General features: G+C 38.0%; 1 protein-coding gene across 25 annotated transcripts in view; it reads right to left on the bottom strand.

Annotated features, from left to right (window-relative positions):
- LMO7 (LIM domain 7) overlaps nucleotides 1-14,050 on the bottom strand; it is a 194,493-nt gene that overhangs the window by 57,053 nt on the left and 123,390 nt on the right. For 24 of the 25 annotated variants that reach the window (XM_053216543.1, XM_053216518.1, XM_053216534.1 and 21 more), the window contains 2 exons: nucleotides 2,114-2,144; nucleotides 1,203-1,316 (listed from right to left, as the gene is read on the bottom strand). In XM_053216543.1, the coding sequence (XP_053072518.1) occupies nucleotides 1,203-1,316; nucleotides 2,114-2,144 (145 nt within the window). The remainder of the gene's footprint in view (nucleotides 1-1,202; nucleotides 1,317-2,113; nucleotides 2,145-14,050) is intronic. The other variant, XM_053216537.1, reaches the window with a different exon arrangement.

The raw sequence follows: 14,050 nt of genomic DNA, 5'->3' as shown, positions 1-14,050 counted from the left end.
TTATCTTCTTCAACTTCCGTGACCTGTTCATCTGTCTCCATCAGACACTGGTGCTCTAAGATGATGGGCCTTTCGTGACTGTTTTTCCAACATCTAGAACAATGCTCTATAACCTAAATTAACTGTTTCAAAGAATTTGGGTGAAGTACCATCCACTCCCTACAATTCAAAAATAAAAATCAAGAAGGAATACTTTAATCTTCTTTGCTCTATAATCTCATATTTCTACAGTATATGTGGTCAGACTCAAGCAAAAGGATTTCAAGATCAAAGTAGATGTTAGGCAAGGTGCTCATTTTCATCCTGGCCTAAATTTCTATCTTCCCATCATGGTAACTAACATTTATTACATCCTTACAATGTGCCAGAGACTAATGTTAAATGCCTTATTGGTACAGTACCATTTAATCACCATAAAAACCCATGGAGCAACTACTATGAATCAGATGATGGTGTATTATTTTAACTACCTATTTTCTTCTGAGCACTGTAAATTCCCCTGGATAAATATCCCCCTAGAGAACTTAATTTCCCCATTTGGATCCTATAAATGAAAATTTGGCAGAACTATGGTCAGTCCTGGCACTTGACCCTCCTCAAGGAATCCTTGAGCATTCAAAAGCTACAACACTGACTTCAGGACATAAAGGACTGGAAATGTGTTTAAAACAAAAGATTCTAATTTAAGCCCCATATCATGTTTCCTGTAACAGCATTTACAGCATCTAGGAAACACAAGCAATATGACAGAATTATGGGGAGGATGGAGTATGGGCATAGAGATTTAATGAAACATGACAAGACATTAAGATAGAGAAACTGAGTAAGTTCAACACACGGTAGCTATCCTGCAGCACCTCTCTAATACAGGTTGAATTTCCTAATATAGAAAGAGTTAACTTATATCCAGTGCCTTAGAAAGGAAGCAGATATGTCGGTCATTGAATTACCTAAAATTAAGAAATAAATACCTAGACTCCCTCACTGCTTTGCGGTGGCATACAAAGCCAGCAAATAAATAACAATGCTTTCTACCCAGCACAATCCAGAGTGGAGTAAAGATAATAGGAGCTGCCATATTTGTTAGAAGAGGGGAAGAACGAAAAAGGGAAGTGGAAGGAAAGGAATACAGGGAGTGGGGAGGAGGACAAAGCAGTAGTATAAGGAACAGTATTCATTGCATCCAGATGTAGTTTCCTTACCTTAGTCAGAGCTTGTCCTAAAAGATTCTCAAATGCTTTCAAATTAAGATAGGGTCCATTATAGTAGGGGTTACTTTGTGCTTTTCTTCCCAACCAGTACAATGTTATCAAAACCTTGAAAAATGCCATGAAACAACATCAGTCTAGTTAGTAACTAGTTGCAAGTTCAAATGCAGCTGAGCACTCCAGACAGAAGATAGTGTATTTATCTATGGTTGAAAAGTAGGTTTTCTTTTAAATTATGTGAAGGAGAAGGACCATTAAAAATGTTAATTATTCTTAGATTTCTGTCTCCGAGCACATTCTCAGACCAAAAGCTCAGATGTCAATAGGCATTTGTATAATCTACTAGTTCATCTGAAGGAAAACATTTATGAAGAAAGCAAATTAAACTTCCAAAGCAATAAATTTTTCCAACAAATTTACAGCTTAAACTCTTAAAATCAGGAATTCTCAGCTTCCTTAATAAGGATCTTGAGCTCTTGTATTTTTTTTAACTAAAGCTGTCACAGTTTTAGAAACTCTTCTAATATGCAGAATGTTAGAGATAGAAGTGTGCACCGAGCAATTACCCGGAGTTCTTACACATTCAGTGTTTTTCCTTAAAGTCTGATCTTGTGGTTTGACTTACACCTCTAAAGATCCTGAAGTGTGTTTTTTGCCTTTCCCACCCTTACTCACATATAAGATGCCACTTCCCAGGTTTCACCTACCCTCCTACACTCTGATGTCAGAGAACATATGGTTTAACCTTCTTTAAACATATTTAGAGTTCCTGACTTGTTGGCTACTGTCAGAAATTCCATTAGAAAAAGGATTCAGAGTGTATCAGATATTTTTAGATACCACTGCCTTATTACAGAACATGTAAGTAAAAAACCATTAATAATGTTCCCTTAAATATAGCTTACATTTTTCACTCTCCTATCAGTCTCTTCTTGCCTGTAAAGAAAAGAGAAAATGCCTATTAAGTAACATCTATGAGCCTTCAATTATTAAGTAGAAAAAGGTCTTTTATTCTAAAAATTCTTTTATTCCAAATGAATATTAATACCACCTGGACATTCAAAAACCTTAGACTGCATATTATCCATCAGAATTTTTCAACATTCGTTGATTTCATGAAATAGAATGGTCCATTATCTATAAGCAAGTTTGTCTTTTTCTCATTTTTTTCATTATAGATTTGTTAAGTGTACTACTGGCATTTTTTGTATTTTCATTTTAAACAATGTTTAAAACCATTCAAAAAGTGGGGAGAGCAGGAAGCAGGAATCAGTGTGCTCATGCAACAAAAATTGAGAAAAAAAAAAGAGGGGGAGAAAAAGCATTTTTGCAGAGTTTTCTTTTCTATCGTCCATGGGTTTTTCATCCAAGTTACTCAGAGCAAATGCTTAGAGATCAAGGTCCTACAGATGTTGAGAAGTACAATTTAAAAAATGGCCATGAATCTCTGCTTGAAGCGATTTTACTTTGTCACAAGAATCATGAGTTTTCTCCCTCACCTGTAAAAGGGCATGATATTTATGGGAGAAGTTAAAAGGAGGCAGATGTCAGCACAATGTTGAAGAAGGAACCCTTCATTAACAAAGGGTTACCCTAAACTAATGCACTTCCTGTCATTAGACACACTTATAAGCAGGATTGTTGCTAATTCAGACTGGAGAAGCCAGAACTAGGTGACCTCTAAGGTGGCTTTCTAGCCTAAAGTCTGTAAGTGATGTATATTTGCCAAATAAAATGTATATACATATATGTCCTGTGTACATAGGAGATATATAAAACACATCTCTAACATAGAAGACATGTATACAGAAAGGAAAAAGGGGAGAGAATGAGCACACAAATATTTAACTTAGCTTTCAAAGAATCAATGAGACAGCTATGGCCATTCCTTTCCGTAAAACAAACATGAAGTGAAATGGACCCTAGAATAACATGCACCTCCCACCCATCCCAGCACAGGACAAAAATAGAATCCACAAGTTCCCACACTATTGCAGAAATATAAACTGATCAACTACTTTTTAATTTTTAATCCATTTGGTAGTAACTATTCAAGCCAAGTCTATGCATATTCTATGGCCCAGCAATTCCACCCCTAGGTATCTACTGGACAGAAATGCCTATATATATTCACCAAAAGTCATTTATGAGGTTTACGGAAGCACCTTTCATGACAGAATAAACTGGAAGCTGCACATATGTCTTTAACAATAGGATGGACAAATTACAGGATACCCACAATGAAATATTATATGACCACAAGAGCGGGCAATCTGCAACTGCATGCAACCACATGATTCAGTCTAGCAATGAGAAGCAAAAGCAGCCAAACACAAACAGTACAGACTATTCATAGCAAGTACAAAAACACAGATATAATGGGAGAAGTCAAGAGACCGGTTACCCTTGTGGAGAAGGATGGTGGAATGATTAGAAAAAGAAGGGGGACACTGGTATTTCCCTTTATTTTGATCTAGAAGCTGGCTACCTTAGGGTTCTCTTTCTCTGAGGTCTTTGAATTGTACACTTATAATACATATCCTTTTATATATGCCTATTATACTTCAAAGAGGTAAATGAAAAGAATAAATTGTACAGCCGAAGTGCTCAAATCATAGCTTATCTCTTAAGTAAAAGAAAATCATCTTGTAAAAATCAAAAACATTTAGTTTTAGAAGCAGTTAATGGAGGGGGATCACTAAAAGCTGATCATTAAAAACATAGCACATAGAGTTGTAAAATATAGAGCTTCTTTTTACAATGATCAACATATACACCCCAGAAATTAAGCACAAAAGAACTATTAATATTCAACACAAAACATAGGCTACACTGAAAACTGCCATCCAATTAAAATGGGATGCTTTGAGTGGAATATTCTCTTAAGCACACTGTGGGCAGAAGGAAGAAAGCTCTCTTGAACCCCTGACCTCCTTTCCACTTCCCCTCATGGAGGCTTCTATTCCAACACACTCCTTTGCCATTTACTTTTTATTACAATAAAGCAAACGCTATAAATGCGAGGTATGGGTCTATTCTGTAACAAACATAATAAGCAGTAACCTTGGCACCATAACCTTCCACGCACTTTACATTCTCTTCTATGTATGAGCATTTATAATGCATTCTTGGACACAATGGTATGTAGTCCAGTCAAATTAGTATCCTATCACTGAAATGTAATGCCAGGAATTCAAGTAGTCAATGATTTACCGGAGTCAATTGAGGCCACTCTCTGACACATAGCAAACACAATCCACCGCATGGAAGTCAGTAACTAGGTGGCTTCCTTGCCTTCTGTGGCCACCGGGCACAATCCCAAAGCCTTTTAAATAGAACAGGCTCAAAGGGAAGCTCATGGTAACGCAGACTTTCCATGAGCCAGCCAAGTTACTGCCCAACACAACAGAACCAAAAATAAGGCAGCCCTATCTACAAAGTTAGCTAATTCCTCCACAAATACTTCAAGACTTGACATGGTGTAATACCATGTGTAAGAGGATGGGCTTTGGATCAGATCTGGATTCTACTATGTCCATCTGAGCAATTTGACTCTCAAAGCTTCAGTTTCCTTCTTATGAAACTGGGGATAATGGTCCCCAGTTCAGTAGATGAGGAGGAAATGTACGCAGGTACTTAGCAGAATCCCTACTGTCATGGTAAGTGTTCATCAAGGAACATTATCATTAGACTATAAGCTAGAGAGGGCAGAGCCCATTTATTCACCAAGCTCCGTACAAATGCTTCCTATTGAAGCCATGCTGGACCCAGATATTTAAAATTGCAACCAGCCTGTCTGATACTCCCCACCACTCATCCCTGCTTTATTTCTGTACTTCTAACCATCTACTGCATGCATGCATTCATTACGGCTCTCCTGCACCAGATTCCAAAAGGATTTTTGTGGTTTTGTTTATTGTCATATCTCAGGTGTCTTAAGACAGGTTTACCACTTGGCAACCACATAATATTTTATTAACAATGCCTAGCACAGTGCATGGCACACAGATGCTCTCAAATATTGACTGAATACATTTATTTAGCTTACAAAAATGTAACTTAGCAAGAGAAAGCCTAAAATGATAATAGCTCAGGAGAGTACTAATAAATATTCATGATGTCAAAGAACAGTTAAATTGCATTACCTTGCTTAAAACATATCCAATTGATTCAAATTGTGTTGATACCCATAATTGGGTTTCTTTTTTAAAATACTATTTCTAAAATTGCAATAAAAGGGAATTCTTTACAACTGTACATCAGTGAGTCCAAAAAGGTAGAGCTTCAAAAACAAAGACCAACTTTAGAGTGCTAAGTACAAAGATAAGGTTTTAGTCCCTGCAATGAAGAGCTTCCCATCAGAGCTCTGAAAGACAAAAGCCAAAAGAATCTAAACTTTCCTTGAAACCCAAATTCACCATCAAAGGGGGTAGAGGTGAAACATTAATAATGTCAATAAATGACTATATTGAATATGTTGCTAGTCTTCTCTGTGTGTCATACACTAATTTTTGAATATTGTGTTTAATATCCAAAAAATCACAAGTAAAACATAGATATAATCCTCCACTGTTATATGAAATAGCTCTGGTAATTTCTTTGCTACCTGACAAAGGGCCAGAAAACATGCCCATCACAGACCTCTGAACCTTCTACTAGAGGTCAGGAAGAAAAGAGGCATAAACTCTCAAGTGAGCCCATCAGTGAACACATCCTTCTGTAACTACCTTATCCTAATAGCTTTTAGGTATCCTTTGAACCAGGAAGTCCTAGGTCTGATTCCTCCTTTATAAGAAATACCATCTTTAAACAAAGGGAAATAAATTCCATGTAGATGTTCTAGCTCTCTTCCAGAGATACCCATGCCAGGTTCTTCCATGAAGAGCCAGCATGGCCTAAGAGGGTAGGCTCTGAGGTCACACCTCTGGGTGTGAATTCTGGCTCCACTTTTACTAGTCGTGAGAACTTGGTCATATGACTGAACTCTCATAGTCTTACCTAGGAACAACACACCAGGTCTTGCTGGGCTTAAATAAGAAATTTAAGAAGTGCTTAATGGAAGCAGATCAAGTAAAGGAGACATTTCAAAACTATCCTCTAATTATCCATCTCAACCAAATAGTGTGGGGAAGAGAAGTGGCCAGAGGACAGTCAAGTTTCCCTACACACACAGTCCTTCCTCAGAAAAGACATTTCTGTGAAGCATAATTCAAGACACTCTCACGTTATGGAAAGTTTTGAACAGTTAATGATCTCTAGAATACAGTCAAACAAAGGGCAAAGCAAACTGGTGAGGTATTACCATCACTGGCCAAACATCCATATTTGCATCAAACCCTCATCATCCATCCTTTTTCTACTGTAAACTGCCTTGGCCAACCCTGTAAATTCTCCAAAAGCTCAAAACTGGAGGAAAAAAAACCTGCTTACATGGCCAAAAATCTGTCTCCCTAATATCTGATAGCACAGTTTGGACACAAAGGATGACATTATAGTTTTATTATAGTTTGGTGTAGCCAGTTGTGTTCTAGGGCTTCACCAAAAGCACAGTAAAACCTTGGTTTGCGAGCATAATTTGTTCCAGAAACATGCTTGTAATCCAAAGCACTTGTATATCAAAGCAAATTTCAAGAACCATTGGCTTAGTTGTAATCATGTGACATTCGGTGTCATGTACTACTCGTGCAAGACATCCCTCATTTATCAAGTTAAAATTTATTAGAAATGTTTGCTCATCTTGTGGAACACTTGCAGAACAAGTTATTCACAATCCAATTTACTATATTTCTAAATACCTTCTATTAATCTGAAGACCTGACCTCAGGTCCACATGCATGCACCCACTACAGCCTATAGTCTCTTCTGGTAGAGTGCAGAGAGCTGGGGCCACGCCTGACTCATGGATGTATCTCTGGAATCAGCCACAGGCCTGTACTCAATATGTTCATGTAGAAGTTACCTAAAGCCACTCATAGAGCCAGTCCAGAAAATGAAGGACGAAGAGACGGAGGGAATTTTCCCCCAAATTAGGTAAAACTTCATAGTTTTAAGCATAAACCCAATTCTCTTTTTCTATTCCTCTCCTATATCTTGATACCCCTTTTCCTCAAGGAATCAACTTCCTCATTTGCAACAGTGAAAGGTTCAATCTTCTCATGCTCTGCCACAATATCATAACCCCCTAAGAAACGAATTCTCCATGCTTCAAAATCATCTTTCCTCCATAAATCTCAGCTCCCATCCTGTCAAACCTTTACCAATCAGTAAAGATCAAATACAGTTGTCTTACTCTACCATCAAGGAAACATGATTAAAAACTCGAGCTGGAACGTCTTCTAGAGTGGCATTATTTTTGCTCCAGTTACCATGGTGGAAGACTTCCCTACATCGTACTAGGAAAGATGAGAAGTGTGGTCCCACCTGCCACTCCCCAAAGCTTCTCTGGCTAACAAGGAATCTGAAATTCTATATGGGGCTCAACTATAGCTTCCTACCCACCCATGTCTGCCCTGCCACATGCACTCATTCTTCTCTTAGAGGCCCCTAATCCTACAGCCCTGAGGTCCCCCTTTCTTGACCCTGAATAAGCTTCCACTTTTGTTCCTCAGAACAACTGCAACTCACCGGGTGATTCTGTCCCCTGGCATTCACTTCCTGAGGCAACTTCCCAGAATGAGTAAGGCGGGGATTCCTCCTAGGGACTCAACCCTTCTAGAGTTAGTCTCCCCTGCCCTGCATGGCACCAGCTGACCTGGATATTGCCTCTTCAGAAACCAGGCTGATGTTAGAGAAACTGGGCTCACAAGATACTTGGTCCCTCTCCAAGCCACTAAGTAATCTCGGCCCTCCAGTTGTTGCTTATGAAGTCTAGCCACCTGTTCACAACTTTAAAAATATTTCAAGAAATGAGGTCCTGAGTCATGATTTCATAAGCAGTCACAAGTAGAAGTGTGTGGACAGCATCTGCTTTAAATCTGTCAGACCTGTATGGGGTAAGCGGGGAGGAACATTTGTGGTAGTAGGAGACAGTGGAGATAGCTCTGAGCAGATGTCCTTCTCATGACAAGAGTACTATCATTTTTACATGTGAAACAAGACCGTCACCTCCAAATGTGAAGAAAAAAAGGAATTATGAGCAACCCTAAAGATACCAAGTGAAATTTTCAGAAACATAGCAAGAAAATAATTTCTATCACTACTTTCTGAGGAAATGGCTTGCTTTTTTTCCAAATGCAGGAATCAAAGAAGCAACTTAGGAATAGATCAAATAATGACTCCTTTTTTCTATAAACAGAAGCTCTATTTTTCTATTAATGGAATCTCATCCCATTGCATTATTTAATATAGAGCAAATATCACCACCTGTCTCTAATGACTGTTAGATAGGAGGAAGAGATATGTGAATAACAATTTCAAGGTGAATTCTTAGAATACTGCACTTATTCTTTCTCTCAAAAGCAAGCTGCATTTAAAAAAATAAAATTCTTCCTTTCCTCCCACCTTCATCCCTAAAAATGAAACTGTATTCCATTGGACAATCTTTCAGTAATGTCAGAAACCCATGACTCATAGATTGTAATCCGCCACTGCTGCAAAATTCAGCTCTACCTGAGTGTGGAAGCTGTAAAAATGACACTTGAGAAAATAACATTAAACCTGGAGGTAATTAGTGAGCACAAATAGATAAACTTGATGATTTCTGAATTTACCTATGTGAGAAAAAACTCTTGGAAATTCAACAGTTTTTGCCCTAGCAACATAAAATGCTTCCTCAATCAAATAAGTACCTCTTGTTAAAAATAATTTATTAAATTTCACACCCTCCCACATACTACTAAGAATAGCCAAGTTTTACTTAAAGAGAAAGGAAGAAAACAACATGCATCCAAAGACGCTGACTGGCACACAGTTCCACTTAAAAACTGAAACAGAAGCTAAAAGATGGGTTTTCGCTCTCTCTCAACCACAGATTCTCTGTAATTCTCTTTTACTTCATGGAGCAAGTGCTTGCTATTACATGAAACCGATTACGCACTGGAGACTCACACATATGCATTCCCTATTATATTGCAACCCCAAACCCCAAAACAGGCAACAGGCAATTCTCAACACAAGATTTAGTACCCGTTATGTCTGCTGTGTACTAAATGGAATTATACACTCAACTGTATCAAATGTACTGGGGAGAAGCTAGAGAGGATGTCAATGACAGGCTGAGCGGTAGTTTTACTTCCACAGGTAACAATGCTAGGTAGCAGCAGCAATGGAAATAGCGGGTTATGGTTTCAGACATGTTAAGGTTGAGACAATTAACAGGCACAGTAGAAATGTGAATTGGTAATTAGACACACAAGTGAGATGGTCAAGCTAGGAATCTAGGTTGGAGATATAATTTGGGGAACTGTCATCATAGAGACGAAATGTAAGGTCATAATGCTAAAATAGTATCACCTAGAAAATAAGGCTAAATAGAGAAGAGATGTAGGGACTGAGCTCTGGAAAACCCAACACGTAAGGTTTAAGAAATAGAGAAGAGGGGTGCCTGGGTGGCTCAGTCGGTTGGGCGGCCGACTTCGGCTCAGGTCATGATCTCGCGGTCCATGAGTTCGAGCCCCGTGTCGGGCTCTGTGCTGACAGCTCAGAGCCTGGAGACTGTTTCAGATTCTGTGTCTCCCTCTCTCTGACCCTCCCCTGTTCATGCTCTGTCTCTCTCTGTCTCAAAAAAAAGTTAAAAAAAGTAAAAAAAAAAAAGAGAGAAGAAACCAGCAAAGCAGACAGAGGACCACCCAGTGTGATGGGAAGAGTGGCACACCAGATGGAAGGGAAGAAGATGGAGGGGCCAACAGGGTCAAAACATGCTGTTAAGAAGAGAGCTGAAGAGTTATTATTGGATTGTTTTTTAAACTCTTATAATATCTTACACATGTACACATAATTATTAAATTACTGGCTGCTTCTCCTCCTCAAAGGAGGAAAAAGAATGAATTATCAACAAAAATCTTGTCTAAACCACTGGTGTCCTAAAGACACAATTTATGAGAATACTGAACTACATAGCTCAGGTGTCCTTCGAGATGCTGTAGCCCATTTTCCAAGTCAGTATGAAGTTCAACTATTAGCCTAAGTCTTCTAGCATCATGATATTGGAACATGCTAAGCGAGGTACTTTCAAAGTCAGTGTTTCTCAAACTATGTGCCACAGAACACGAGAAGCTAGCAAAATTTTAATGGGATTTAAGGTAGAAAATTTTTGTGAAGTGGTGTGTATTTTCTTCTTAAATATACACAATAGCAAATTAAAGTTCTGAGAAGTCCTACAATAAGAAATCCATTTTACTTAGAGTTTGAATTTTTTTTCATATTTTTGGCACAACTGTTACTAAAATCTTTTTTTTGTATTTTTTAAAATGTTTTATTTATTATTGAGAGACAGAGCGAGACACAGCATGAGCATGGGAGGGGCAGACAGAGGAGGAGACACAGAATTTGAAGCAGGCTCCACACTCTGAACTGTCAGCACAGAGCCCGACATGGGGCTCGAACTCACCAACTGCGAGATCATGACCTGAGCTGAAGTCGGACACCCAACCGACTGAGCCACCCAGGCGCCCCTACTAAACTCTTAAAAGACACTGATAGTATTGAAGTATTTTGCAATTGTGTTCTGTTTTAAGCTCACTTTATGCTTAATTATACAATGCATATTAAAATAATTGCCTTTATAAAGCACTTACTATTAACCATTATATTGACTACTGTGTATTATCTCCTTTAATCACCACAGTCATCTAATGATTACCAATTAGGTAACTCAGACTCCAAAAGCTTAAAACTTTCCCAGAGTCATAAAACTATTAAGACCTGATGTGACCCATACTTTCCATAGACTAAAATCCATTCTAAGACTGTGTTTTAGCATTAGTGCAGTCGCACTTTTCACCATCATATCTATTTTTAAATAACTTACTTCTTTTTTGATTCTGAAAAGAACCATTAACTCTCTACATTATCCTGAAATAGGTCGTTCAATATTCTCCCAAAGCGTTGGCTCAAAAACCTACCTATGGCAGTAGCCATGTCTTGCGTAAACCTGTCTCCTAGAGACAATGTCAGAAGCTCCCCATAACCATCTTTTCTGGAAAAGTTTAGACATATGTTCCACTATCTTGAACATACAACCCATTTTGGTATTCCACAGATGGAAAATTGCCAAAACGCGTTTTAGGAGACTTCTATGTAAATGAAATACATCACAATAACTCTCAGAGTGAGAGAACAAGTACAAAGTATAGATTCCCCACTTCACCACTGCTAAGCCTTTATGAGTATGGTTTCTGTAAGACAAGTACCCATCAACTATAAATTAATAAGATTACAAATTAATCACAAGATGAAATGGGAAAAATTTTTAGTTAGTTTCATAAAAGGACATTTTCTTATATATAAAAAAAGCTATTATCTACATTTAAGTTTGTGAAAATTAAGATATATTTCAGGTGCCTAGCATGTAAAAACTTACCTACTTCCTGATACACATGAAAATTCTTTGCAGCAAAGCATTAAGAGGATATAAATTGTTATCAGTAAGTTATCACTCTGCTAATTCCTCAACTATAATTAATATTAAATGTGCCGTGTGTGTGTAGAATATAAATCCCGTATTGTCAAAGTGTTACATACTAAACTGTTTGTTCATATTACACATTCAAAAGTCCCCATATTGCTCAGAAGTAAATTGTTCTCTCTTGCCTCTAATACTTGTTTCAGAGTTCTAATTTCCACTATGGGAAAAATTAGTACTCCTTCCCCCCTCAAAAAAATCCCCACCCCAATTTTATCATTTCAGTCCTAAATTTTACCATTCTAGATAAGCCTCACTTTAATATTTACCAGAGCAATTCCAAGGTAGAAAAAAAAACCCTAAAGTTTTCACAATTTTATTTAATCCAAAGGTTCACAGAGGCAATATAAATTTAGCCCAGGAAGGGTTTCTCAACCTTGGCAGCATTAATATTTTGTTGGGTTTTTTAAATTTGTTTATTCATTTATTTTTGAAGGAGGGAGGGAGGGAGGAAGGGGTAGAGGAAGGGAGAGGGAGAGAGAAACGCATGAGCAGGGGAGGGGCAGAGAGAGAGGGAGATAGAGAATCCCAAGCAGCCTCTGAACCACCAGCGTAGAGCCCAATGCAGGGCTCAAACTCACGAACCATGAGATCATGATCTGAAATGAAATCAAGAGTCAAGACACTCAACTGACTGAGCCACCCAGGCACCCCAGCATTAAAATTTTTGAACTGTACAGTTCCTCACTGTGGGGGAGTTATACTGTGCATCGCAGGGGGTTAATAGCATTCCTGGCCTTATCCACTGGCTACCAGAAGCACTCTGTTCACACTTGCTATGACAATCAGAAATGTCTCCAGACATTGCCAAACGCCCCGTGGAGGGCAAAACTGCCCACAGTTGAGAACCACAGTTGTAGAGGATCTAAAAATTTAACTAACTCTTCTTAACCAAATAAAGCATGCCCATCGGCTGAAAATTAGTGGAAAGGGTCATTTAATGATGGCAATCTAGAAAAAGAGATCAAATCTGTGAACAAAACAAATAGCCAAGCAGTGACTACACACCTGAAGAGTTCAAAGAAAACATACTATTAGGGGCGCCCGGGTGGCTCAGTCGGTTAAGCGTCCGACTTCAGCTCAGGTCACAATGTCACGGTCCGTGAGTTCAAGCCCCACGTCGGGCTCTGGGCTGATGGCTCAGAGCCTGGAGCCTGCTTCTGATTCTGTGTCTCCCTCTCTCTCTCTGCCCCTCCCCTGTTCATGCTCTGTCTCTCTCTGTCTCAAAAATAAATAAACGTTAAAAAAAAAAAATTAAAAAAAAAAAAAGGAAACATACTATTAGATGAAAGGGCAAGACTTAACTCAGTGCCTGCATTGTCACTTGACACTCAGCAAATATATACTAAATGCTTGAAGAATTACAACAACCTAGTATAAGCCAGGAGTTGTGTTCTCATCACCCTGGAAAAATGCATTCCAGCTTGCTTATCCTTCATATTTAAAGTGGTAAGAAATAATGCATCAGATCTTCATTTTTTTCTATCACAGTCCTATTAAATTATATCTTATAAAGTCTGATCAACTTAGATGGTCCTCCAATTAAACTCTATTAAGCCATTATCTAATAATTATATATATGTGTGTGTGTGTATGTGTATATACATCTGTATACAAAATATATCGTATATTGTTATATTCATAGTGTATTATCATGGATTTTCCTAGTTCAAACACAAATATTCCATGTCTAATTCTTTTTGTTCACAATATTGATAATTTGAGTACTATCGTAGGCTGAATAACAAACATTCCCTTCCCCCAAAATATTCACATCCTAATCCCTGGAATCTGCAAATGTTATCTTGCATGGCAAAAGGGATTTTGCAGGTGTTGTTGCAATTTGTATAAAGCTACCTGCCTTTTATTAGAAAACCAACATCATGCATTATTTAAAACTTTTCCATTTACATATACCACCTGTGACAGATTTTCCATTTCCTATTTAGCCTTCCATATAACACTTGAAATTTCAGAATATCACCAAAGTATCACCAATAATCCTATATAAACCACTGAGAAAGAATGGACACGCTTCAAAGGAATAACATAATTGGCTTTCAAATGCATATTAACATAACCCTGCCTTTCAATTAACTTTCAAGGTCAATATACATTCAATCTGGATATCCTTCAGACTAGCTGGCATTTATTGCAATCAACTTCAATTTTCCCATTTCATTTCTGAATACTTTTTTGAAACTTCTGAGACTAACGAAAT

The sequence above is a fragment of the Acinonyx jubatus genome, chromosome A1 (assembly GCF_027475565.1).
Source record: "Acinonyx jubatus isolate Ajub_Pintada_27869175 chromosome A1, VMU_Ajub_asm_v1.0, whole genome shotgun sequence".
NCBI classification, from domain to species: Eukaryota; Metazoa; Chordata; class Mammalia; order Carnivora; family Felidae; genus Acinonyx; species Acinonyx jubatus.
Note: the sequence above shows the minus strand (reverse complement) of the source record. Positions and strands in the feature narration are given on the sequence as shown.